At 52.5% G+C, this 25,134-nt stretch overlaps 4 protein-coding genes across 4 annotated transcripts; 2 read left to right on the top strand and 2 right to left on the bottom strand.

Moving 5' to 3' along the window:
- The first annotated feature begins 2,417 nt into the window (after positions 1-2,417).
- On the top strand, positions 2,418-4,441 carry B0H65DRAFT_83173 (fatty acid desaturase-domain-containing protein). Its single transcript, XM_062831466.1, has 3 exons — positions 2,418-3,638; positions 3,704-3,872; positions 3,943-4,441. The coding sequence occupies exons 1-3, from the start codon at positions 2,723-2,725 to the stop codon at positions 4,133-4,135; spliced, it is 1,278 nt and encodes a 425-aa protein (XP_062676598.1). The 5' UTR covers positions 2,418-2,722; the 3' UTR covers positions 4,136-4,441.
- Positions 4,442-5,596: 1,155 nt separating this feature from the next.
- Positions 5,597-9,809, bottom strand: B0H65DRAFT_83110 (uncharacterized protein). Its single transcript, XM_062831464.1, has 3 exons — positions 9,595-9,809; positions 6,107-9,394; positions 5,597-6,050 (listed from the first exon to the last, which is right to left on the bottom strand). The coding sequence occupies exons 1-3, from the start codon at positions 9,716-9,718 to the stop codon at positions 5,965-5,967; spliced, it is 3,498 nt and encodes a 1,165-aa protein (XP_062676597.1). The 5' UTR covers positions 9,719-9,809; the 3' UTR covers positions 5,597-5,964.
- An 8,604-nt stretch (positions 9,810-18,413) lies between these two features.
- Positions 18,414-20,491, top strand: B0H65DRAFT_447086 (uncharacterized protein; the record flags this gene model as incomplete). Its single annotated transcript, XM_062825847.1, has 5 exons — positions 18,414-18,641; positions 18,772-19,067; positions 19,147-19,629; positions 19,710-19,970; positions 20,062-20,491. The coding sequence occupies 5 exons, from the start codon at positions 18,414-18,416 to the stop codon at positions 20,489-20,491; spliced, it is 1,698 nt and encodes a 565-aa protein (XP_062676596.1).
- Positions 20,492-22,885: 2,394 nt separating this feature from the next.
- On the bottom strand, positions 22,886-24,913 carry B0H65DRAFT_82834 (uncharacterized protein). The gene is made up of 2 exons (XM_062831463.1): positions 24,611-24,913; positions 22,886-24,537 (listed from the first exon to the last, which is right to left on the bottom strand). Exons 1-2 carry the CDS (start codon positions 24,756-24,758, stop codon positions 23,096-23,098), a joined length of 1,590 nt encoding a protein of 529 aa, XP_062676595.1. The 5' UTR covers positions 24,759-24,913; the 3' UTR covers positions 22,886-23,095.
- Positions 24,914-25,134: the final 221 nt, after the last annotated feature.

Here is a 25,134-nt window from a genome sequence, read left to right as displayed (position 1 = left end):
CCCAGGCCCTCAAAGACTTGGAGCTGTTGAGCGAAAGCCCGTTGCCTTTAACGAAGGGGTCAGGGTGCCGCGGCAGCTGGAGGATTAATGACCGGGAGCAATGAAGGAAGGTGTCAATGGACCATCTATTCTGTCCTGATCCAGCATGAAGATTCCGCATTGTCTTATCCACATTGTTTTCCCTGGAGAATGACTTCAAGTTCCGGGACCTACGCTACCTCACTTACCTAGAGGTACTGTAGCCGGGCTTCGTATAATGGTCGAGTAGTGTTGTCTCCGGCGGCGGAGGGTGAAACCTGGCGGGAGCTGAGTGGGGTGTGGAATAGTAATCCAACCGGACCCGGAACCGGCACGCACGGGGTACAACAGTATGTACGGGCTCGGAGACCTGAGTCGGAGGTGGGTCGGTGTCCTTGGCAAAAGTGGGACGGACCGAGAGACAAAAAGACAAAAAGACAAAAAGGCAACAAAGAGAAAAAAAAAAAAAAAAAAAACATACAACACCTGGGATTCGCTGGTCGTCACCGACCCAACTACTAGTCAGGCCCTCACTGGCTTATCTATGGGAGAGCGGACGGGATCCCGAGTTTTCCAGTGGGTATGGTCGTATGTGATTGTTAGGGAGGTGAATTGGGTTTATGTTGGAGGTTTGAGGGGTGAAGAGCCGGATAGCAATGAGATGGGATGGATGGATGGAATGTCATCCGATTTCCTGTGAGAACTTCCACTTCCGTCCAGTCTCATCCCCATGTGCCCTGACTGATTATCGTCGTCGTAGGTACAAACATGGTCAATCTGAACAGACGAGATGGAAAAATCTTGTCTGCGGCGTTTGAGTTTCGTATCTCAACTGCATGCACTTACTTGGGCGGCAGTTGAAGTCTTGAATGCTGTGTTCACTCCAAGCTGCTGCCATAACTTGAGTTCAGTTCAAGGTGACGATCTGTTTCTCTAGGTACCCTACCAAAAAAAGAAAATGTGCATTTGTCACGATACAACCATCATGCATCGGCTAATCCTGCTATAAAAAGAAATACCCTAACACCACGCGCATGCACGAGTTCATGAATTGCTAAGAATTGTTGATATCAAGGGCCAACGCGAAGACATCTGATAACGTCAGGAAATCCAAAAGTCACCAAAAAGTGTTGAGGATTTTCCTGCAGCGAGTTGGGAGGTTGCACTTGAGTTGGCTGACCCACTTGGGATTGTTGCCGTGCTGCTGTGGTTGCAGTTGCACGTTGCATGTGAAGATTCGGGCATTCCTGTTCTGCTCGTACCGCTTGAGAAATCTCCTTCTCGAATGTCTCACAGTCACAAGCCGTAAAAAGGAGGAGGCGAGAAGCAGGAAATAGGAGAGCCGACAAGGTCTTTTCTCAAAAGATCTGCTTGTGAAACCGGTGGGCCTGCTCCAGATGCCTGCCCCCCTCGACGGGAGTTGCCTGCCCGCTGCCCCAAGTCGAGGACCCTTTTCTTACAGGTAGCAATTAGCATTGACCTCGTCCAAGCTGACCAATGGGAAATGTCACATTGCAAGTAGAAACAACGCTAGGACCCTTTGTGCATGAGCTAGGCAGGGGCTGCCAGTTCCTATTGGTTCAGATTGGGCGGTGAAGGTTTTTTGGAAAGCACTGGATTTGGAAACCGAGTTTTTGCAGTGTTCTTGTTTTGGAATTGATGGTCGCCGACTTTAAGCTGAGGCCTGAGACAAGCTGAAAGTAAAGGTTCAACGGCGGTGCAGAATATCCGGGGAAGCTGAAATAAAGTGCAAAGAATTGGAGCTTGTGGGACAAAAAGACTGGGAACATCAAGTGGAAGAAAGGAAGGGAAAGGGCAGATGACAGTTGGTCGGGTAGGTGCCTTCTTTATCCTATGACTCTCTCCCTCTAACATGAACAACGAATGCAAGGTTCACCAACCCTCCCCTAAGGTATCATTCCCCGCCAGTTGTCGACCAACTCTCGCCTCGTAACCGACCCCTCAATCCTCACCGCAGTGTCAACGGTGAACCATCAACCATCAACCACTTCAAACCGCCTCCTCCCCTCGTTCCAGCCCGTCCTCTCCCGAACCCGCTTGCTCTTCGCTTCGTTGGTGACGGTCGGTCAGTGTCAGGATAAACCGCGCTAAGCATTTTCGCCTTGTGGATACAAGTCTCTGGGGGGACCCCCTGAGGAGCCAGGGCACCCAGCGAGCCAGCAGCCCCCTGTTAGTGAGGGGAAGAGAAAGGACCCCAGAAATGGAGACAAGAAAAAAGTTAACTGCAGTCGGTGCAGAAAGGGCAAAAAAGAGAGGGCAAGAAACACTCCAACGAATCAATGCGCACATGGACAAAAAAGGAGGAAAAGGAGCGCCCGAATGTCGGGGGCCGTGCAGGGTTGAGCACGGTAGTCCTGACGAGTAGCGCAATGCCTGTTGTCTGGACCGAAAGGTTGCTGATTAGATAGGTAGACTAGCTCACAGTAGAGATGGACCCCATAACTTTTTTTTCATCCCGTCCACCCTTTTGGCCGTCCCGTCCCCGACTCTCTCTTCCTTTTTCTCCCCTCTCCTCTTGTTTTCTCCCCGAACTTCCTTTTTTTTTTCCTCCCATCACCAATTTCTTTTCTGAAAGAGGTGTCGAGTGTGAGTTGAACCTCAGGTCTTTCACACCACCCTCTTCTCGCTTCTTCCTTCCTCTTCCGTTCTTGATATCATCAAGAACATCACCACCACGCCCAACATGACGGTCACCACCCGCAGCCACAAGGCCGTGGCCCCCGAGGTCGTCGACGCCACGACCTCCGGCGCCGACGTCTCTTCTTCTGCTTCCACCTCCCAGAAGCAGCAGGCTTCCACCGACGCCATCGAATACCCCGACATCAAGACCATTCGCGACGCCATCCCCGACCACTGCTTCCGCCCGCGCGTCTGGATCTCCATGTCCTACTTCTTCCGGGACTTCGCCATGGCCTTTGGGCTCGGCTACCTCGCCTGGCAGTACATCCCCTTGATCGCCTCCACTCCTCTCCGCTACGGCGCCTGGGCTCTGTACGGCTACCTCCAGGGCCTGGTCTGCACAGGCATCTGGATCCTGGCGCACGAGTGCGGCCACGGTGCTTTCTCGAGACACACGTGGTTCAACAACGTTATCGGCTGGATTGGTCACTCCTTCCTTTTGGTTCCCTTCTTCAGCTGGAAGTTCAGCCATCATCGCCATCATCGTTTCACCGGCCACATGGAGAAGGACATGGCGTTTGTCCCCGCCACCGCGGCTGATCGCAACCAGAGGAAGCTGGCCAACTTGTACATGGATAAGGAGACCGCCGAGATGTTTGAGGATGTGCCCATTGTCCAGCTCGTCAAGCTCCTCGCCCATCAGTTGGCCGGTTGGCAGATGTACTTGCTCTTCAACGTGTCGGCCGGCAAGGGCAGCAAGCAGTGGGAGACTGGCAAGGGCGGCATGGGCTGGTTGAGGGTTAGCCACTTTGAGCCTTCCTCTGCTGTGTTCCGCAATTCCGAGGCCATCTATATTGCCCTTTCTGATCTCGGTCTCATGATCATGGGCTATGTCCTCTACCAGGCCGCGCAGGTTGTTGGCTGGCAGATGGTTGGCCTGCTGTACTTCCAGCAGTACTTCTGGGTTCATCACTGGTTGGGTAAGTTGTGTCTCTTGAGTTCCTGAATTTTTCTGGTATTAGCGCTAACGCTCGCTCGCAAACAGTCGCCATCACCTACCTCCACCACACTCACGAGGAAGTCCACCACTTCGAGGCCGACTCCTGGACCTTCGTCAAGGGCGCTCTCGCCACCGTCGACCGCGATTTCGGCTTCATTGGCAAGCACCTTTTCCACAACATCATCGACCACCACGTCGTTCACCACTTGTTCCCGTAAGTTTGATGTCCTGGTTGTTTCTCATTTCTCCCCCTCGATTTCCCCCGCTAACGCCTCAATTCACAGTCGCATCCCCTTCTACTACGCCGAAGAAGCCACCAACTCGATCCGCCCCATGCTCGGCCCCCTCTACCACCGCGACGACCGCTCCTTCATGGGCCAGCTGTGGTACAACTTCACCCACTGCAAGTGGGTCGTTCCGGACCCCAAGGTTCCCGGCGCGCTTGTTTGGGCGCACACCGTTCAGACCACCCAGTAAGCGTGTGGCTTTGCTGCTGCTGCTGCTGCTGCTTCTTCGGGATGCATAGAGTAGAGCTGCTGTGGTTAGTGCTACTCCGGTAGTTCTACTACCAGACATTGCATACGATGTTGAAAAGAGAAAGAAAGGGAGAAAGAAAGGGGACGGGGGGCTTCAACAGGTCCGAGAGGGAAAAAAAAAAGCAAAAGGGAATCTCAACTCTTGATGATTGATGGATCTGTAATACGTTCTGGTTCGGTTAAAGGCGTAACGGTCACACAAGTCTGGATATCTGGGATTTTCAACAATGATGGACGAGAGCACGATAGATCTGGGAGCTATTAGACTACTAGGGCTATAGAGGATAGAGGATAGAAGATGTGTAGAGATGCATAGAGGAGGGCATGCATGATAGAAAAATGATACCCACCATAAACATCCAGAGCTGTTTCCTTCCGTATGTGTCCTGTGGGAAGTTTGGTCCGATGGCGCGGTGTACGACCGTATGGGGCATGAGAGGAGGATTGTACGTAGATGAGAAGCCTCGGGGAGTTGCACTTGAAGCTGATTGATCACCTAGGTATGGACCTGCAGCTAAAGAATCAAAAGAAGCATCATCAATCTGTCTCGTCGGTCGACGAAAAGAAATGGCTAGAGGTACGAAAAAAAATCTACTCACCTCGACTCAACAATTCACCAGCCCAGCACAACTCACATCACCAACAGCAGTGCCCAAAAACGCACCACATGAACAAAGAACCAAAATTCGTATTTCATTTACTTCCCGCTATCAGAGTGCCATATCCATGTCCATGAGCCATATCCGCAATCCTCCCATCAGTGCGATACTGTCAATTCCCAGAGGGCACCCGACAGTCTCAACACCGAACCCTAGTTGCTTGCTAGTTACCACAAGAAGTGAACTTGCAATCTGGTTTCCAAAGAACGACTCAACACATTTCGAACCATCGATCCGATCTGGTGCTGTTCCAAGTTAACCATAAGGGTAAGACCTTTCCGTTCATAGTTTCGTTTCTCCATGTCTTTTGTTTTCACCATTTTCATCTTCCTTCGTCTTGTCTTTTTCTCTTTCGGTTTTCAGCTCCTTTTCCCGTCTTCGCTCAACACGCCCAGAAACGTCCAGAAGCAGCATCACTAGATGCCTGTCTTGCCTTCTTATCGCTCGCCTGGTTCTCGCTGTCCTATCCAAACCAGATAGGTCCATGTATCTTTCCTTCATCCCGCAACAAAAAGAAAGAAAAAAACATACACACAAAAACACACCGCTCACAGAAGTCTTTCGATCCTTGAAAATGACAGAAAATAAACATAACCGACAGATCGCTTGTCTCGCGGTACCTCGTCAAATAATACATGTACAAGAATGTACACGAAACCTAACCCCCCACCCCCCTCCCAAAACAAAAAAAAAAAAAACAAAAAAAAAAGAAAGAAAAAAGAAAAAAAAAAACTAAAAAAAAAACCAGAGAACCATAGAACCACAAAACCAAACCCAAACGCCGTCATCGCTTCGTTAGAAGTCTCTTGAAAAATTCATCAAATATCAACGGTATGGCCTCCCATCATTCCCAGTTCCAATCCCCCATGCCCCATTTCAATCACAAGCCCTTTTTCTAGGCCTGTCCGAACCTCCCAGATTGTTTCCCAGATTCGACTCGTATTTGTCCTGTTAACCCTCGAGTCTTGTTGAGATGTCGACGAAAAGTTGCTCCCGTACTGTTAAAGTTGAAGATGTGGGCATTCATGAAAACATGTATGTCGGAAAGATATTCGTCGTAATGAATACGAAGATGTAGCAAGCAGTGTCTGATGTTGTCATTGTCGACAGTTTATTCCATTGCCGTAACGGACTTCTCGGCGCGCGCGCGCATGTGATTCGCATGGGTTTCGAGACAAGAGGAGATCAAACGGGTTACTAGAGTTGGTTAGAGTTTGCTTTCTCAATCACGTCTGGGGAGACCGAAAACTTACCCGGCCACACAGCGCCCTTCTCAATGAGATAGGCCGTGATGCGCAGTATCTTCGCCGCATAACCCATATGATCATCCCGCTGAACGCCATTGACGCCGTCGACACCGTCGCCATTGATAGCACCATGAGACGTCTGATCCGCATTCATCTTGAGCTCCGCCCGCTGGATAATCTCCTGGATCTTGCCCAACAGCTTGATGTCATCCTCTTCCAGCAGAACCACCGCGGGCACTTCTTTCAGGTCAACATCGTCCTGACCGAGGATCCCCAGGTATCGCCCAACGCGGTCTTGCAGAGTGGCAACCCACTCAGCCAGCACCTGTGCGCAATCAAAGGTGCAGATCGCTGACTGCACAGGCAGCTCGCGAGCGGTCGCATCGGCGAACGTTACATTGAACTTGTCCGCATTGAGCAACGAGTCAGCCGCGATGAAACCTGCCTTTCTGAGATGGCGTTCCCTCCGTGGATCGGACCGGTTGTTCGCAATTGAGAGTGGCGACTGGCCGAGGCTCAGATTGGGGAAGGCTTCAGGCGTGGCCGTGTTCGCGTCTTCTGTTGCAGGATTGCTAGCGATTGGGGTCAGCTCGGCATGTTGGACTATCTCAAAGCCGCGAGCCAGCTCCTCTGCCATGCCATCCCAATCCCGCTGCCAAAACTTCTCCTTGACGCGAGAAAAGTTGACGTAGAGACGGACGTAGGCAAGATCAAGCAACGGAATGGCATCGGCGGCAAGCGGCCCCTTGCCAAACGGATTCGGACGCTCTGGGCTATGGTGGGGATTGCTCTCCCATACGGCTTTCCACGCGCGAAGAGCAGGCTCAATGTGTCGATGCATCTTTTCAGTCTCTTCATTCGTCCATACCTTGTTATGGTGGCGTTGGCGAGTTTCCCAGATGTAATTGTGCAGGGCATTGATGAGGATCAGACAACCAAACGTGCTTGGCTTCGGAAGGTTACTGTTGGAAAAGTCGTTGCCGTCCGCCAACCCTGAAGCCAGTTTCTGCCTCTGGAGGAGTGCCCCCAGAGCCTCGTGAAACGTCATCCGGTTGTGGTTTGCGGCCGCGACGCCACCTTTGGCATGGAAGATTTGACTCGAGTCCGCAGCAAAGAACTCTTCATCACATGGGAGGTCGAGGAAGATCTCGGAGTTGGTCAAGGCTGGCGTGTGGTTATAAGCGGATACCACAAGGCTAGAGAGAATAAACACGGTATAGAGCGTCCGCTTCCTCTCCTCCATGGACTTCCAGCGGAGCCATTCCACCTCTGCCGCATTCCAGCTTCCATCCATATCCATCATGTCGACACCGACGCTGGGCTCGATCCTGATCGGGTTCAGCAGCTCGGCTCCTTGGGCCAGACTTACCAGCGCGGCAGCGTGGGTTGACGCAATTTCGCCGGACCGTTTGTCGCCGCAATTGTGGCCATAAATTACGTTGAGGAGCATAGCTTGAACAAGCCAGACGGGCGTTTCGATCGGGTTTTCCTGCTGCTGTAAAGTGTGCTCCGACATGGAAGGTCGCCGGAAATCTGCCTTCCTTACGTTTGCTTTTCTTCTCTCATCAAGGTATAATTGAATCATCTTTTTGGCCATACCGAACATCTCCATCGATATCTGCTGCTGCATCTCGTAGAGGGCACCAATAGCCGCCATCGAGAGGAGAAGGCAACCGCTCCCGCCAATACCATTGTCCTGCCCGTTAACCGAAAGCGTGGGAACGTCGAAGGAGAGCGTCGGTATGTGGAGGAACGGCAGATGTGGGTGGAAATATCGCAAATAAGCACTGACGTATCGTTGGAGATCGTGGGTGTTGGGGAGGGTGTTGGGGAGCTCGGTGGTGGTGGTGGCTGTCGTCGGTGATTGTGTCGACAACGGGGAGCTGGTTGTCGCGTACGAGTATCTTCGAGCTCCGAACTGGGAAGCCTGGGAGGCCGTCAGGGCACCTAGGATGGCATGTCTTGTTGAATCAGTGATTGTCGAGACGGGTAAGGTGCCATGAGTACTACCATTCATCGACGACGGCGTCTCCGGGCCGGCACCGAAATTGTTCAGTGCATTGTTCATGTTTTGACCATTGAGGCCCGAGAACATGTTGGGACTTAGCGAGTTCATTGAGGACGGTGGTGTCGAAAAGTAGGCATCCCCCATACTCTTGCTGGACGGAGCGGGCTGCGGCGATAGGGGAACCCCGGTCAAGAGGTCGGGGAATACGGTATTGCCCATGTCGCCGAGAGAAAACGAGTTGGGCATTTGCGGGGGCCCCATTATACTGCCCTGCCAGATCGAGCTCGTCTCCACAGCGGGAGCGCGGTGGTTCGATCCATCCACCATTACGTCGCTGATGCCGCTCTGGCTGGCAGTGCTGATGGCTGAAGGCGAGGAGCGGTCAATGGCATGGTCGTGCAGATCGTTATTGAAGGACATTGTCTGCTCAAAGCCTTGTAGCCAGTCAAAGTTATCATCCATATGCTGGCCGCCTGTCATGTCAGGAAGCCCGTGGGGGAAGGGAGACAATGGGTCGACGCCCATCAGGCTCGGCGAGTCATTGTAATGAAGCGCGTTGGGGTTGATGGTCGAGGCCGGGCTAAACAGCATCGAGGCTTCCCCAAAGTCGAACTCTGGGTTGAAGGGCATAATGGGAGCTGTCCTCAAGCCCGTAGAGAAGTCCATGCCGTTGATGGTATGGGTCTCCAGTTTGGGGAGTCCGTGAGGAACACCGCGCTGCACCATGGCGTTCGCCATCCCGGTATAAGCGTGATGATCAAAGTTGTTGTGAGGGAAGCCAGCCAAGCTGGGATGCCGGCCGTGTTGTGGTGGCATAGCCCTGGCCGCCTGAGCATTGGCCGCAGCGATCAACTGCATTGTCGCAGTGTCGACGTGACTAATGGTGTTTGCTCGAGGCCGCATGGCAGCAGTGACTGCTGCTTGGGCGGCAGCATTGGGGCCAGGGCCAGCTACGCTATTCTTGCGAACCCGGTTATTACCACCGGCCATAGGCGCGCTCGTGCTCTCGCGGCGGTTGCGAGGACGCGACGACGGGGTAGTGGTCTGGTGTAGCTTCTGCTGGTGCCTCAACAACAGATCTCTTCGGGCAAAGCATCTTGCACAGTCTGGGCACTCGAAGGGCTTTTCTTTGGTATGGGATCGCTCATGGCGCTTGAGGTGTTCCAGACGGGCAAAGGACCGCTGGCATGTTCCGCAGACGTGAGGACGGGGTTTATCTGTCTTGGGTGGAGGGAAGTTGTTGGCCGGAGCAGCGAGAGCTTGGGTATTCACTGTGATGGTCGCGGCTTTCGAAGTCAGCCATCCATAGTCAGCCAAGCGGTTCTTCTTCGCAAAGACCAGGGCGGTTGATGGTCAATAACAGGGCTTGAGGGTATGTACGAGTCAGGAAGGCATGGAGGTAGGCAGTAATGTATAAGACGATCCCGTGGAGGGGTAAGCAAAGCAGTGAAGCAGCAAAGCAGCAGAGGGGCATATGTTGGCATACCAGACTCATCACCAGCAACGGGAGGGTTCCCACTGGTCGGCGATGGGGATGCCGACGTTGTCGAGTTGTTGGACATGTTGGTGTCGACCTCGAGCTTGCCAGCGGGGTCACTCGAGATGGGCATTGTTTGGTGAAGAGGGTTTGTTAAAAGGTGAATCGAATGCTTGTTGGTAGTATGATGGATCAAACAAGCTTTGTGCGGGTGACACGGAGAGAATCGAGGCGACAATGCTTGTTTTGGGTTGTCAAAGGAAAGAGCAGCGAAGCTCACTCGGCTGTAGAAGAGGGCTGGGGAACGTTGTTTGGTTCAGGTACCGCCTAACAGATACAGTGTATTGCCGATGACAGGCGAGATCGATGGGTATCGTCTGGTGTTTTTGGATATCGTACGGTAGAATATCTCGTCCGATTGAAGTGGGCAGTTATTGAGTGATCTGACCCGCGGGCTGTAGCTTTGACGACGATGATGGAGTTGGTAGTTGTGATGATTGTGGTGGGGATTGAGGTGGGCGGCGCGGGCGTGGGCGTGGGCGTGTTGGTGGTCCGAGAGTGACAGTATAGCGCCTCGAATCAGTGGTAGCATGCTAGGGATTCCGCCGAAACTCGCAATTGGCGTCGACTCAATCACCGTATCATTCCGTTCTCGATACCTATGATTGATGTTGTCGTTGTTGATGGTTGATTGTTGATCGGTTGTTTCGAATGCACGGAACTGTGACTCGAGTGGAAGGAAAGAAACGTGGACGTGGTGAGCACCTAACTGACCCAAAACGATGGGGGCAAAAGAGAGAGGCAATGGAGGAAACAGCAGTTCACTGTGCACTGACGGGAGTGACTGAGCGCTGCTACTTTGACCGTGTCCCAGTGTGAACTAACTTTGAATGCTGTGACTGGATGGATTGGATTCATGGGATTGGATGCCATGATCTGATAGGTCATTGGAACCCTTCATTCAGGTGGTTCCTGTCCCGTCGCCCCGACGCCAGAATCACAGCCCAATGGTTTTTAGAAGCCGTGATAAAGGTACTGTGCTTGTGTGGAGAGTCCGTGATGGGGCCACTGGAGCATGGCACTAGAGGTAGGTAAACAGGTGCGATGGTGGTCCCGGTCTGGGCACTCATAGGCCGCCCTCCACATCGTCCCGAACTTGGACTTTACAAGGCAAGAGCAGCTTCGGTCACGATCTGGAAATGGAAGTAGCGCGTTGGATGCCGAAATGATGAGGCCGGCATCTGCTTTTCTCTTTGGCTTCAGCTGGCAAAGTTGCAGAAGCGCGAGACATGGTCGTGTCTGAGTGAGTTCCGCCAGATGCAGTGCAGAATGGATCTTGTATCAAGGACAGGCTGGATAGCGACACAGTGTAGTCTCTATAAAAGCGCATACATATATTGCACCACTATAATTCCCGTCGCCGTTGTTGATATTGTCGAAGCATCACATCACAACCAGAACCACTTGGAGCAGAACCCCTGTGAAACTGTAACACACCATGGCGCCCTGACCTCCTCTGGTCCCTCTGCTGGAGACCGCTTGCACTGGCCTGCACTGGTACCGGAGCAATACCTCGATCGCGCAAGTGGCAGGCCGATCCACCTGTTACCGGCCGTCTTCGGTCGCCAGAGTTGCGCAGGTGACCCCGTTGATGTTCGTCTTCGTACCTGCTAAGTCTTGCTGGACCCTGTCAATCGGGGTCAGCCAATGGAAACGATCCAATCATTCCATGACCAATGACAGAAGACAATGAAGCGTCCAAGAGTGGAGTCATTCGGCTGCCACTCCTGTTCTGCAACAGCATCTCGCACAGTGGCTCTTTCCCTCGAGACAACTTGAAGAGGCCATCTCCCACTCGAACCGAACACGGAAGGCGTGGCCTCTTGGACTCTCTTAGAGCTTCAGTTCTAGTATCGCAGACGACCAATTTGTCCGCGGCGTGGTCACGATGTGCAACAGACTTTGGAGATGGAAAATGACATCAGTGTCTGTTCGTCCACCCGGTGAGTCAATGGGTTTATGTATCCTTCTATCTGATAGGCACCGGACCGATAGCCAATCTGCGACTGCAACAGGCCGGCCAAGTTGAGCCTCCAGATTCACCCCGAAACGACAACATCAGTAGCAGCCAGCTAGTTGCCTACTTTTTTGCTTTCCTCTCATCTTCAGGCACTTTGTGTTTGTATACCATCTTCAAAACATGGTCGTTATCACCGTTGCTCATTCCACTGAAACACCTCTGCCGTGGTACCTTGGTACCTCTGCATGCTCTGCCTTTGGCTCTTTGACTTGCCCGCTCCATTCATTGCTAGGGCGTTGGACAAGCCTCGCTCTGATTGGCCAGTCTCATCGCAGCCTTCCCGCCTTTGTACTAGCCTGATGCATCTTTCTGCACGTTCTCCCATTCGTTCACCTTTTTGTCACTTTGTTCACAGTCTCACGACAGCTTCTTGATACTTTGGTTCCGATGCCTCGCAAGTTAACTTTGCCTTTGAGATGTGGCATACATACATGATGAATTCTCCAAGCTCCCGTCACGGGTTCGCAACGGCCCTTTTCCTTTTATCGGCATCCCGACTCGCTAAACTGCCCTTCTCATCGATTTGACAGAACAGGTCACGGCACTTTCCACATTCCGACATGAGGCCCAGAGAAGAGGCCCAATTACCAGCTCTCCCAATCAATGGCATTGCCATTCCCAATTCCGCAGTTGCCTTTTCTTCGCAGGTCTGATATCATCTTCACCCTTCCATTCTCACGCCTCTGCGCCAAGGGCCCCAATTGGCGATGGACCCAATCTCCCAGCCAAACGGTTCACACCATCTCTCGGGATGGGGGTGACGGAGGGGCAAAATCGACGCCAGTGAGGCTTTTCCATCTGTGTGTTTGCCACGCGTTGGTGCCATGCCAGTGCTGTGCCAATGCTTCTTCGGTGCGAGCCGTTGACTGCAACTGGTTGACTGGATTCATGTACACACCATGTACTGTCTACTGCAAGTGGGAGCCATCGGCACCAACAGGGCACTGCAGCGCATAGCATGGCATCCGAGGGCATCCTATCGAAATTGGTTCATGCCTAGGTAGGCTGCCCTAAACGGGTATTGTCCGGACATAGCATTGAGAGCTTCACTTTGCCGCCACAGGGTTTGAACTTATAACCACGTCTGGGTTCAATGGCAGTACCTATCTGTGATGGTCTCTGGCGAGACGAGCCCCGAACCTGATCGTTCCGAAAGCTGGCGCAAGTCGCGGCCCGTGGCATTCCATTGTCAGTGGAACCATTGGAGGTTTGGGGGTTTGGAACAAGGCAAGATGGCCAGATTAGATGCAGCACAAGGTTTCATTTGCAATCGGCATCAAATGTCGTCCTTGGATAGTTTTTCCCTTTTTTGTTTCCGGATTCTTACACCCATGGTTCGCAGTTTGCACCAATCTCGGCATCCATTTGGAAGAATCTTGCGTGGCGGACAAAGAGAGACAGGGCTTTTCTTCCCTATCAAACTGCCATCATCGTTCTTATCAACAACACCTGATCCAAAGATCCGGGGTTCTCCCGATCGGCACTATTAATAACATTGACGTTACGAACCAACCCTGACAACAAGTCCCTGAGAAGCTGATCAGGGATCCAGGGCTCTGTGAGCGGCCAGGAACATTCGCTGACTGCAGAGCGATCGGACCTAGGTAAAGGGCACAGTGTGTCAACCAGTGGGATATTCCAGCGGTCGAAACACACAGTTAAAATCCGAAGCGCACTTACTGTGGTCGGTACCGTGACCACATCACTGTGGACCAAGCTCACCACCATCCATAGTGCGATGCTTGCGCAATTGATAGTAAAACGACTTGTGCCTGACCACACAGATCCGGGCATCGGCCTTTGGCGTAGGTGGCCCCACGATGCTGAGCTGCCAAGTTTGGCGTCTGCGGTACCTGCCTCGCGCTTACTGTGTACACACAAGCCATGACCAATTCAATACTACGACATTTAGATATCAAAACTACGTACAACTTTCTCAATAACTAACTAACATGCGGGGGCCTCTCGCCGGCCCCGGGCCCTGCACCCCCGGAACTGACCCTAATCAGGTACACAATGAACTCGGCGCAATTGATTCCTCAATTGAGGCCAATTACGCCGTCAGGGCAGTATGAAACGAGGCCCAAGGTCTGGTGGTAGGTGCACTGGAGAGACGGACTTCAAAAGTGAACAAATGTGACCCCCAACATGGCACCCCACTGCAACATCGGACTGGACCCAGAAAGCCCAAAAAGTGCACTAGCTGATACTGGAAAGACTATTAGAAAGCTTCCAATGCAGTCAGTCGTTCACCAACGTGACGGACGTGACGGGATCGTGGCGCAGCACGCAGCCTGACTGCAGGTTCAGGCATTGCAGGCATGCAATTCCATCCATGCTTCCGTCGGCAGTGCACTGCAATAAGGCTGCGTTGCCGCCTATGCTGCCTAACAAATGTGCCTACCATGTGCCTGCATTGAGACTAACAAACCTGTCCTCCATTGACTACTGACCTCAGTGGATTCATCATGGGAAGCATTTCCTTGGAGAAGATGAGATGCTTTGTAAGTAGTAGACATGGTGAAGCTACCCCTCCATCCCATCTTGCCCGCCCGTCCGTCCCAATTCCAAGAAGTGGTGCCCTGTCTCGGAGGGGCGCATGAATGGAGGGGTCGCCAGGGGGGATTCAGGTACCTTATCGCTAGCGAGGGGTAAATCGCCATTTGCCCCGCGATACTTGTCCAACATGACTTTCATTGAAAGAAAAGGGGACGTCTTGGAGAAGACCCTTTCAAGACCCTGAAGAGGGAATCGAGATGACGGGATGGTTCTTGATCCTCGGGTTGGAGTCGTAGTGTACATTGGGGTCCTGATGATGAGGGCTTCTCCAACAGTGCCCCGCGGTTCTGGCGGGCCCGTTCTGGCAGTGGGGGGGCATGGACATTGGACTTGAGCCGAGTGCCCTCTAGATCTCTCCTTTCTCGGACCGTAGGCTAGCATTTGACACTAGAGGTAGACCACTCCGACACGCTGACACGCATCTCAACAGAACTCCAAGTCAACGGCCTGGCAACACACGCTTTGGAGCCTGGCCGGACCGGGGCCGGAGGGGCCACGGCGAATCCACATCTTCTGCCCCGCGGACCCGCTGAGACCCGGTATTTACCCCGGACCCCGGATTCCGGATGGGGCCTGTCTCTCCACACTTAGGCTCCGCAGTCGGTGCTCCACGCCGTGAACGTCTACACGTGTAGCAACTTCTTCCGTTCAAGCCGTCAAAGGCACCCGTGTTCGCCGCTTCGGGGCGGTTTCGACCTTGGGAAACCATGCTGTCCGGAAAGCATGACTCTGGGACCACGAAAGCAATGGTCAAAACCAGCAAAGTTGGGCAAGGTGAGTCTACAGCCGTTTTCAGACCTCAGTGAGCTCGACATTTGGCTTCTATCTGTTACATCGCTATTGACTTCTTCATGCTCCTTTCATGCCTTTCTGCTTGCATGTACACACACAAGCAGAACGATTCACCTGCTCACAGCCTGCTTGCTGATATCTTCATACAGTCCAATGCTGGTTTGTTTGTTAGCTCTGTACCCCAGTAAGACACATGCCAACCCATCCTGAACGCCGCAATGGTACTTTAAAATGCATAAATAATGGTCAAAAACAGATTACCAGTATCGGACTGTACATACACGTACCTCGGTCTTATAATCCGGGATACATGGGTGAGATTGGGCACGCTGGGCACACGCTCCATTCATTCCCTTTTACAGCCTTTTGCATTGCCCAGTCTTGAACTTGCCCTTTTCTGTTTAGCTTTGGGCTTCATGATCCTTGGTTGGTGTCTCATGGCCCTTGTGCTCCGTGGGAACCTTGTCTTTCCCAGACTTTGGTCCAGATTCATGTCTCCACCAGAGAAGAACAATTCTTCACCGAGTTCCCAATGAAGCTCACGAACTCAAACACGAGACCAGAGTCAAGAACAAGAGCAGCAAATCCTTTGGTCCTTCACTTGATTCCTCCTGTTCCTTTTCTTTCCCGTTGCCCCTGGGTTTATACGATCCCATCACACACAACACGCTGTGCTTCCCCCCTGCCATACCCCCAGGTACTACGGGTACCGACTTCCCCCGTCCCCGTCCCTGTCCCCGAGCCGCGTGGATGCCATGCCCTGCCCTGCCCTGCAAAGGCAAAGTGCAGCAAGCCCCGTGATCGCCTCGTGCAGGCTAGCCTACCGTCGTCTACCCTGTCACTGCAGGATGCGAAGTTGCAGATGCAATATCGAACCGTTCGAGCCGCTCAAGCCGCTGCATGGGTTGGTTAATTTGTGGGAATTGAACACAGGTTAAACACCAGTTGGAGGCCAAGCTTGCGGTTGCGTAACACGGTTTATGGGATACTGCATGTGGAATTGATGAACTCGTGGGATGATATCAGTGAAACCCACGGATTGACACTCTCGATTCCGAGATTTCACCAAAGCGTGACTGACCGGGAAGTCCAGCAGATCCGCGAGTTTCCAATTCATGGTGATGCATGGGAAGCAGTTCAAACATTCTTGGATATGCCCGCCCATTGCAAGGGACCAACAACAACAAAGACTGGCGGCCAATTCTATCCTTTCTTGCCTTGCGTCTGCCTACCTAACATCGGGGCCAGCAGGCCGAGGTAGCACTATACAGTATACTTCACCTCGCACGACATGTATAACATGAGGTAACAGCGGTAGCATCACATCCTACTGTACGCACATCGTGCAGCAAGCAGTATGTACCAAGCAAGCAAGCACCTACCTAGGTATGTAGTGGTAGGCAAGCAGCCAGGCAGGGCCGTCCGCGAACCATTTTATCAAATTCCACAATTCGTCCAAACTGAGGCACCAATGAAGTCAGGGCTGGGTGCAATGTTTTGGTTGGCAAATGCAAGTATCAGCAGATTGAATTCTTTTTGACGAATTGCTCCATGAACCAATTGGATCCCGGGGCGTTTGATGAAGTACAACGGGCTCACAAGGAAAACGACATGGGCGGGTCAGCATGGGAATGACTGGATGGGATGGTTGCCGTCGCTGTGACTCCAAACAGTCGGTCGATAGTCCGAGATTCAAGAAAAACCGTCTCCTGAGTAGGTAAGGTATCAATCGAATTGCGGCTTGGAAGAGTACAACATGGATATGTCGAAGAACGATTGAGTATCTCTACCTAGGTATTAACGAATCGAGACAGTCAAAATTCTCAATGAGGGAACACCACGCATCGAGAGGAGAGATGAGGGAGGTTTGTCCTGCGAGCTATTACAGTATACAGCCCAAATCCGCGAGGGATTGCGGCATTTTATGTGCGCATGCCAACGAACAGCTTCTACACTAAGGTACCTTGCATACATACATATTCCGAGGAGCATATACCTCGGATGTACCAGGACTCAGTGATGTACTCACACACGAAAAGCCAGCCGCATCATATCTAGTGCAGCCAACATCACTCCCATTATTATTCACATCTAAAACAGCCATATCCGTGCACATAGGTATGTACAGCAGCCCGAATATGTATGTATGTGAAGCAATAAGGGACCTCTACACCTGCTATACCTAGGTAGTCTAGTCCCCTCTGATTGGTGCGCAACTACACACACACACATATACAGGTTCTACCTTCAACGGTTCGCAAGAAAGGGCACGGACAATGGAGTATGATGGAGGGTTACGTTGGAGGAAACTTGGAGGACTCGGGGAGGCTTACACTAGGCATGACACCCACCCACGTTCTTGGGGAGGGAGGCAATCACTTGGGAAGTCTGGTTGGGAGGGAAAAGACCAGACCCCTGGCTTGGCCGCCTTCACGCCCTGATGCTGATGCTGATGCAGGTGAGGACGGAAGGGGAAGTCGTTTGGTGATTCGTCGAACGGTTGAGGTTTTGGCCTTTTGGGGGGAGGAATAAGTAATGAGTGCGGCTTTGGTTCCGCTTAGGTAAGGTAGGTAGTCTCAGTTATTGTCTGTACATACATACCAGAGTAACCAGACACATTACTAAGATACCTAGACACTGGTCACTAGTTGCTTGTGGCGTTGGTGTTGGTGTTGGATGTTGACATTGACGTCGGCGGGCTGGCTGGCGTTAATGGTGTTTAGAAGGCATTCTGAAGGCGAGACTACCTACCAATGCCTCGGTCGGGAATGATCTCTATCCCACTTCCTTCACTTTGGTCCCCTTCCCCCCTCAAAGCTAATGCCGTGCAGATTGGCAATCTTGTTATCAATCTCACGGATCTCGCTGCTAGCCATATTCTTCCGAATACTAAGTATTTCCAGCTGGTGAGCCAGGCTGTGAAGGAAGGTGAGCAAACGGGATGCTTCCAAGTTCACAGATCAGTCAGGGCACCCAAGCGGGCCAGAAAAGCCTTAACATTCCCTCTCCCCCCAGCCATTCGTCTCGATTTCTTTTCTCCTCATCAGCATCCTCTTCTTCTCTTCTTCAAATACCGACACCTCTTTCGCCATCCGCCAGTGCACTTACTCTTCAGTCGGCACTCACTGAGACCAACGACCACGCTGACCATCACTCCAACAACGCGGAGAACGGCGCCCCTGCCCCCGTTGAGCAGGTCGTTCCCCCCCAAGCTTGAGGGTTGGGTCGAGGCGACTCCGTACCAGTACGATGAGTTTGCCAATCGTGAGACCGAGTACCTCCTGGCCCGATGCCTTCACCTTCGGTACTCGCCTCCCGGTTCCAGAATCCAGCTGGCCACTGTAGGTCAACCTCATGGAGCTGCTGTGTGCTGTCTTGGAATGCTGAAAGCTGACGAATGAGTCCGTCAGCTGTTAGAGTTTCCCTGAGCGGCTCCAGAAGTCCGAGCCCCATCCTCGACGCCGATCTCCATGACCTTTTCCCTGCCAACTCACAGCGTTTTTCAAAGCGTCACGGCGCGCCTCACCCGCCTCTGGCCCGGCAGGGCCGACTTGGTCCTGGCCGCGTTGGCCTTCCTCCCATGTTGGGCTCTCGTCTACCCACGGGGCCTGGCGTGGCCGTTCCGGTAGGTCAACCTCACTCTATTCACAGCCCATATCGCTACACCTTTTGTCGAATATCAGACTGTGCTAGTTGGTACAAACAAGCTAACCAGTGACGGATGGTGAACAGGCCGGGCATTTCCTCGTCTCCAGATCAGTCAGGGCACCCACGAAACCTATTCTCCTCTCAGCGGCAGGGAGGTAGAGGATATCTACTACTTCCGCGACGGCGTCTCCGAGTGCCAGTTTGCCGCCATTGGTGAACTACAAAACATCGAAGAAGCAACGCCACTCCTGTCCGTCTTCGGCATGGATATCGGCTTGAGGATAACTGTTGACTTGTGCGTTGGCCGTATTTTGTCTGTTCGCCTTGCGAAGACGGGCGATGAGAGAATAGGCATGCATGGATTGCATCGCCTGGGTCAGGCGCACACGTCATCAAGCAGGAGGTGGAGGCCATCGAGAAGGTCTACAAGGACAGAACCAAGAAGAATGCCAGGATTACGGCGGGTGATTGTGGCCACCAAGCGTGCCCCAGGAGCATCGCCAGCTGTACAAATCCAAGAAAGGCGATTCGATGAATCTGCCTGGGCAGACCAACATTCGCTTCTTCCCCGAGAAGGGAGACAAGAACGGCAACTGCGAGCCTGGCACGGTGGTGGAGAACCGTTTGACACTCTTTTCTCCCACCAAGACGGCAGGCACATTCTTCTCGTTCTCCCTCTTCCAACTCTGCGAGCCGTGCACGCTGGTGGAGAAAGAGGTCACCCATCCCTTCCACTACGACATCTTCCTGAACTCGCATCATGCGCTCCATCTCTTCGCGGCCTTCCCGGAGAACACATCCCAGTCTCAGTCCTCCGCCGCCGCAATCGCAACGCCACAGAACATGAAGGCAACAAGCACAGCGGCCACAGGCATGCCGTCCATGGCTGCCATGTGCGCCTCAGTCGACACCGCCTGGCCGCACACTCCTCCACAACACACCCAGCAGCCCCAGGTGCTTGACCCGTGAGACGTCTCGCAATCCCACGTATAGCACCAGCAGAGGTAGCTAGGACCATTCCTTCCAATTCTCTCCCGCCCTCTAGGAGTTCTACGCCTCTGTGGACACATTTTCGCTTCGACTCGACGCGTCTGACGTCTATGAGCCTCACCGACGCCTACCTCAAGACCGACATCAGCAGCACCTTTGCCATTCGAGGCGGCTTCAACACCGAAGGCACCAGCATCAGGGTCGCCATCAACCAGTATCCCGTCACCTGTCAGAGGCCAGAAGGGTCCACTTGTGCACGTGCCGCTGACCGCCTGGATATGGCCAGCTCTGTGCGGGATTTTTACCCAGATTCCAGGTCTGCAGACCTTCGTACTCAATACAACACACCACGTTGAACCCCATATCGATTACTGGCCAGATAACTGGCTACCTTGTTACATCACCAGGATCGCCAATATGGATGTTTTCCAGTACGACATTGCCCTGAACCCACCGGCGCCGTCGTTTACGACAAGGTCTGTCCATCGGGAGCTACTTTGTCGCTCCGGCTCGGGCTCGGGCTCAGGCTCGGGCTCCGGCTCCGGCTCAGGGATCCTTGAATGGATATTGGATGTTCGCAACATTACATCCCGTTCCCATTCTCGGAACGACCTGGGCCGCAAGCTTGGTGGCGAGAGGAAGAACGTCTTTCACATTACCATCAGGCCCACTAGCAAAGTTCGTCTCCAGTCTCTGAGGGCTTACCTCGAATCCTCCATTTCCAAAGGCAGGTTCCAGTGGCGCACTGGCTTCTTCAGGCGAATGCCCTTTTGGGTTGTTCTGCCCATGATCATCTGGGCTTACTTCAACCCAACAAAAGACAAGAGCGAACGCTAGGTGCGTATGTTTCTTTGAGGAATGTCGAGAAGAGGTCTCCTTGGGACAACCACGTGCTCGAGTGCATGAGCTTTCTCAATCACTTGCTCCGCCAGCGAGGGCAGTCGGCTTCGGAAGCCCGTTCCAAATCCCCTCTGCCCCGGCCCCTTCGAAAGCCTTCCACCCGTTCCGAATTCCCCTGTGGTGTCCAATCGAGAGCTTGATCTGCTCCTCATGGCGTACAAGGGCGTCTACGCTTCATTCCGACTCAGCCAGAACATCAAACCCATTAGTCTAAGTGTCAATATCGATGTAACCAACAGATAGCTTGGCAGTGTCAGCGTTTCTATATCACCGACACCAGCGCCAGAAGCGGAGATGGAACCTAGTCCGCCACTTGGACCGTGGCCAGCATACCAACGGACTTCGGAGGGTGGCGCCGGTGTCGGCCAAAGCATCAACCAGTCGTCGGGCCACATTCCTGTGTTTGTATTTGTATTTGTGCTGGAGGAAGCAAGACCAGATCACGGATCGACCACTGACAGCGCCTTGAAGCCGATCCCTGTTGCCAATCCCGCACCACCTGCGACATGGTGGGAGTTGAGTGGTTTGTTAAGCCGGAGTAAGTCATGGTGGTTCTTGTAAGTTACCTCTAGCTTCAACTCTCATTCATTGTTACGCGATATTTCGAGGGTGTGTTGGAATCAGCTAACCGAGAATATAGCCACTGGCCGAAGCATAGCCTCCATACTCCGTCAACACAGGCGTCAACAACCACAGCCGCAACAACAGAGGAATCTCCGTCAACACAAGCGTCGGCGGTCAGAACCTCGGGGAGCCAGCGCGGCAATTACTGGCTGAGAACGTCCGCAACGGAACCCGTAGGTACTGGTACCTACCTACCTCTACGGCTGCTACCCAGAGGACCGTGCTATCCACCACCCACCAGCTGCGGTGCTATGTGGTAGGAACACTTCCGTCCGGTTCAGAATAAGCTAATCTTATCCCCATGTTATTAAAGAGATTAAGGTATATTAACAGTTGCCCCTTTGCGTAGACAGATGCAGAGAAAAATTCCGCTACGTTGTTACAAGCGCTTGATTCCTTCATCAAGGTACCTAGCCGACTGGAGCTGGTCCTTGTAGGTAGCCGAACTGGTCTTTGAGATGGCTAAACCACCTCAGGGTCCAAAAAATTGTAGAGGTAGTTGTTGTGGATGAAGGTAGGTAGGTAAATACCCAACCCTAGTGTACCCTATTTCGCCTTCATTTGGTATTCTACCCCTTTTGTCTTTTCCCCTCATTTCCTTCTTCCTCGCTTTGCTCGTTCTTTTCTCCGTTCCTAGCTAGCTAATATCCACGAGGCCATGCTCAACGTTTGGTCCCGTTTCCCAGACATACCTAGCGCCTAATGTTTGGGCGTAACCTGCACGGTGCTGGCTGGGGGTTGGAAGTGCAAATAGAGGTGCAAATGGAGGTGCAAATAATAGTTCAACTACATGTAGTGGTCTACAGGGAAGACCAACTTGCAGTGGAAGTTTCTCTGTTTCTTCCCATATTTCAGGTCCCCATAAGGAGGAAGTGCTGCCAGTCATGTCATCCGGAGACCAGAATGTCCTCACGACCGGTCATCTAGCCTGTGAGGCATTGGTGTAATGTGTACCTATGCGGAAACTTACCTACTTAGCAGATAGGTAACGGAGCCGTCGTGAGAAATAAGCAGAACACGTTCCGGGTCAAGAAATCACACCTTCAATATCTTAATGCACGTATCTAGACGCCTTTTTTCCGTGTTCTAGTATAAATTCAATCTATCCCCTTGGACCCTTGATCGTAGAACAAGTATTAGAGCCTGGGCAGTAAGCAATATGTTACTAGATCAGTACGAGATATCTCACCGTTCTGTAACAGCTTTCCCGAACTGACGTAAGTCGTAGTAGACTGTCCATGTTCGATTTTATTTTACAAACATTCGGTAACGTATGTGGGTGTAAACCAGCGGGGCCGGGACTTGACCACTTGGGGAATACCACGCGGACACTCTGAGCTTTGAGGGTATTATAACAACGTTCAAAAGGTAAATTAAGTAGTAATAGTTGTGAAAGTCCTCAAAGTTGTAGGATCATGCATTATTTTGTGTTATTTGTGTGTTTGGAAACGGCGGGTTGTCGAGCAACTTAGTACTACACTATACATGACCCACTAAAACAGCGATGACCTCCAAGTAGACGTTCTCAAAATTTCTGGCCTCAACGAGTTTTGTAGGTGAAGGTTGTGCTAGGTACATGCCAATCCACCAATCATAAGAGACCTTTCTGGTCCTGTTTCAAAAACAAAAAGAAAATTTGCCGTCCGCATGCATGACTCTCTAGAGTTAGGTAGACAGCGAACCAACGTCTTGTCAATCTTGAGTGTTTGTCTAGGTAGGTACCTATGAATCTGGATGTGCTTGTTGAAATACGTCTTTCAGCTTTTGCAAAGGCATTGTGAAGCGTAGGTAGGAGAAGAGCTAGTTCTTAGGACAGATTTCGCTCCATACAATGGCGACACCGATAAAGCCAATAAGCATACTGAAGAGGAAGGACTCACTCCCTTTGTCATCGTCGTCGGAGGTGGTGGTATCACTTCATGTCCCTTCGTCATCGTCGTCGAAGGTGGTGGTACTATAACCATCTTGAGAAGAGGCACTGGATGTACTGGGGGTCCTGCAGATGCTAGAGATGCTGGAGGTAGTACTCGAAGCACCATATGTATCTCCACATGGTGTACCAGCCGTCTTCACGCCCTCAGTCTGCTTCTTTATGTCCTGACCCGTCATCAAAACCGGCCACATCCGATCAATCCACTGACAACGGTCGTTGAGTTCCGGAAGGATACCTCCGCCGACTCCATGGCCATGTCCATGTCGCGCGCGTACAAATGGGAGAGGTCGCGGCCGCTCCATGTCACGGAGCCGCCCTTCCATGTCACGCAGCCGCCCTTCCATGTCACGCAGCCGGCGTTTGTAGTCGGCATCGGAGGAATCGTAATCATAGCCGTAGGCAAATGGCTTGTGATAGACATCGGGGTAGTGGGAGATGAAGGCTGTGGCGAGCATCTCATCCGTAGTATTCGCCTCGGCCATGGTCATCAGATCGTAACGACGCTGAAGCTGGAAGAAGATATCTCTCGTCGGTAGCAACCACCACTCTGGACTGCCGGACGAAATGGACAATGGAGGATTGACGGCATTGTAAGCGTTGAGAGACGACATGGTGTTTATGTTACCACGGCCAGGGGTGCAGGAAGACAGTAGTATACTCTTCACGTCCAGATCCTGGACTGCTTCCGGGGTCGCAGCAAAGAGGTAGGCCACTACGAGCCAGCGGCCTGCCAGCCACCCGCTGTTGTGGTTGTCTTTGATGTTTAGACGTTGCGAGAAGACGATCCGCCGGCTGTGGCGGAGGTTGGGATAGCGGCGGTGTGGGTAGACGGAGACGGAAGTAGGGCCGGCAAAGCCGGGGGGTAGTTGGTAGGAGGTCCAGTTAGCCAGAGCGCGGGTGTCGGCCTGGTTTTCTTCGTTGTCGTTGATGGAGGACATGGAGGAGGTTCCAGTCAAATGCTCCTCCAGCTCCCTGAGCTGCGTGGGAAGATCGATGAAGAAATGGCGAAGCTCCATGTACCATTCCGTCGGGTTAACAGTCTCCCAATTGTGGATGGACTCGGCAAGATACCGGGTTATCTCGGCACGGAAGTGGTGAGAAATGAGAACGGATTTGAACTTCCGTTTCGCTTCTGGGGGCGGCCTGAGCTTGACGGGCGGTTGAGGAGGTGGCTGTTGAAGTGCTTCTTTGGAGGAAAAATAGGGAAACCAGGAGCGAAGAGAGTAAGTCATCTTTTGAAATGAGTGTTTCCACTCATTGTTACTATTCTTGATTTTGAGATCATCGGCAAGGTGCTTGTTCCAGTCTTCGTAATGGGGGTAGTGCGTCTCAAGGAACGGACCGCGAGGCTCAGGTTGTCGGTCGAACGGGGCGTCATACCCGGGGGAAGTGGCCCGAATGGACGACATGATGGGTTTGGCTTTAACTGCTCGTGGACAGAAGTTCAAGGTTAGCGGAGCAATGTTGGTAAGTGGGAAGCAATGCTCAATAGAACTTACAAGTTTTTGCTGGGTGTTGATGATAGGGACAAGCTTTTGCTGGGTGTTGATGATGGGGAGAATGGATGAGAAAGATGTTTGGTGAAGGAGGGAGAAAAGAAGAACGGGTGTCGGGTTTTAAGTCGCGAGAAATATTCCAACAGTTCATGCTTCCCCCTCTTTCTCGCCACCGGGCTGCATCAAAACGCAGATGTTGAGGTAGAAGTATCTTGCCTGACTGGTTTCGAGTCCGGTGTCCGAGTCCGGTCTCCGACTCACACTTTCTGACTCTCCGGGCATGCTATGCGTGTGCATATTTGGGTGCAATGCAGCTATCTCCGGTGCATATGTCCCATGACCGCAGCTCTCAGGGTACCGATAGACAGGCAGTTTTCCCGCACATCCGAGTACTTCCTTTTCCAAGCAACACATCATCTCTCATTCTCCCGCACTTAACCACAAGGTTTGTCTCCCGAATCTCATCCGATATCATCTGCCTCCAGTTGCTCCAGTCCTTCATTTCTGCACAACTCAACCAGAATGTC

This window comes from Neurospora tetraspora (genome assembly GCF_033439725.1).
Source record: "Neurospora tetraspora strain CBS 560.94 chromosome Unknown B0H65scaffold_11, whole genome shotgun sequence".
NCBI lineage: Eukaryota > Fungi > Ascomycota > Sordariomycetes > Sordariales > Sordariaceae > Neurospora > Neurospora tetraspora.
This window is presented reverse-complemented; position numbering and strand designations above follow the sequence as displayed.

Excerpts from the sequence above, each read along its gene's own strand:
- B0H65DRAFT_83173 (XM_062831466.1), top strand. The coding sequence starts at position 2,723 with ATGACGGTCACCACCCGCAGCCACAAGGCCGTGGCCCCCGAGGTCGTC. Across the intron at positions 3,639-3,703 it reads CTGGGTTCATCACTGGTTGG|TCGCCATCACCTACCTCCAC; the intron begins GTAAGTTGTGTC and ends GCTCGCAAACAG. Across the intron at positions 3,873-3,942 it reads GTCGTTCACCACTTGTTCCC|TCGCATCCCCTTCTACTACG; the intron begins GTAAGTTTGATG and ends CTCAATTCACAG.
- B0H65DRAFT_83110 (XM_062831464.1), bottom strand. The coding sequence starts at position 9,718 with ATGCCCATCTCGAGTGACCCCGCTGGCAAGCTCGAGGTCGACACCAAC. Across the intron at positions 9,395-9,594 it reads CGTTGCTGGTGATGAGTCTG|CCGCGACCATCACAGTGAAT; the intron begins GTATGCCAACAT and ends TGACTTCGAAAG. Across the intron at positions 6,051-6,106 it reads GAAGGGCGCTGTGTGGCCGG|TAACCCGTTTGATCTCCTCT; the intron begins GTAAGTTTTCGG and ends AACCAACTCTAG.
- B0H65DRAFT_82834 (XM_062831463.1), bottom strand. The coding sequence starts at position 24,758 with ATGAACTGTTGGAATATTTCTCGCGACTTAAAACCCGACACCCGTTCT. Across the intron at positions 24,538-24,610 it reads TCAACACCCAGCAAAAACTT|TTAAAGCCAAACCCATCATG; the intron begins GTAAGTTCTATT and ends GTCCACGAGCAG.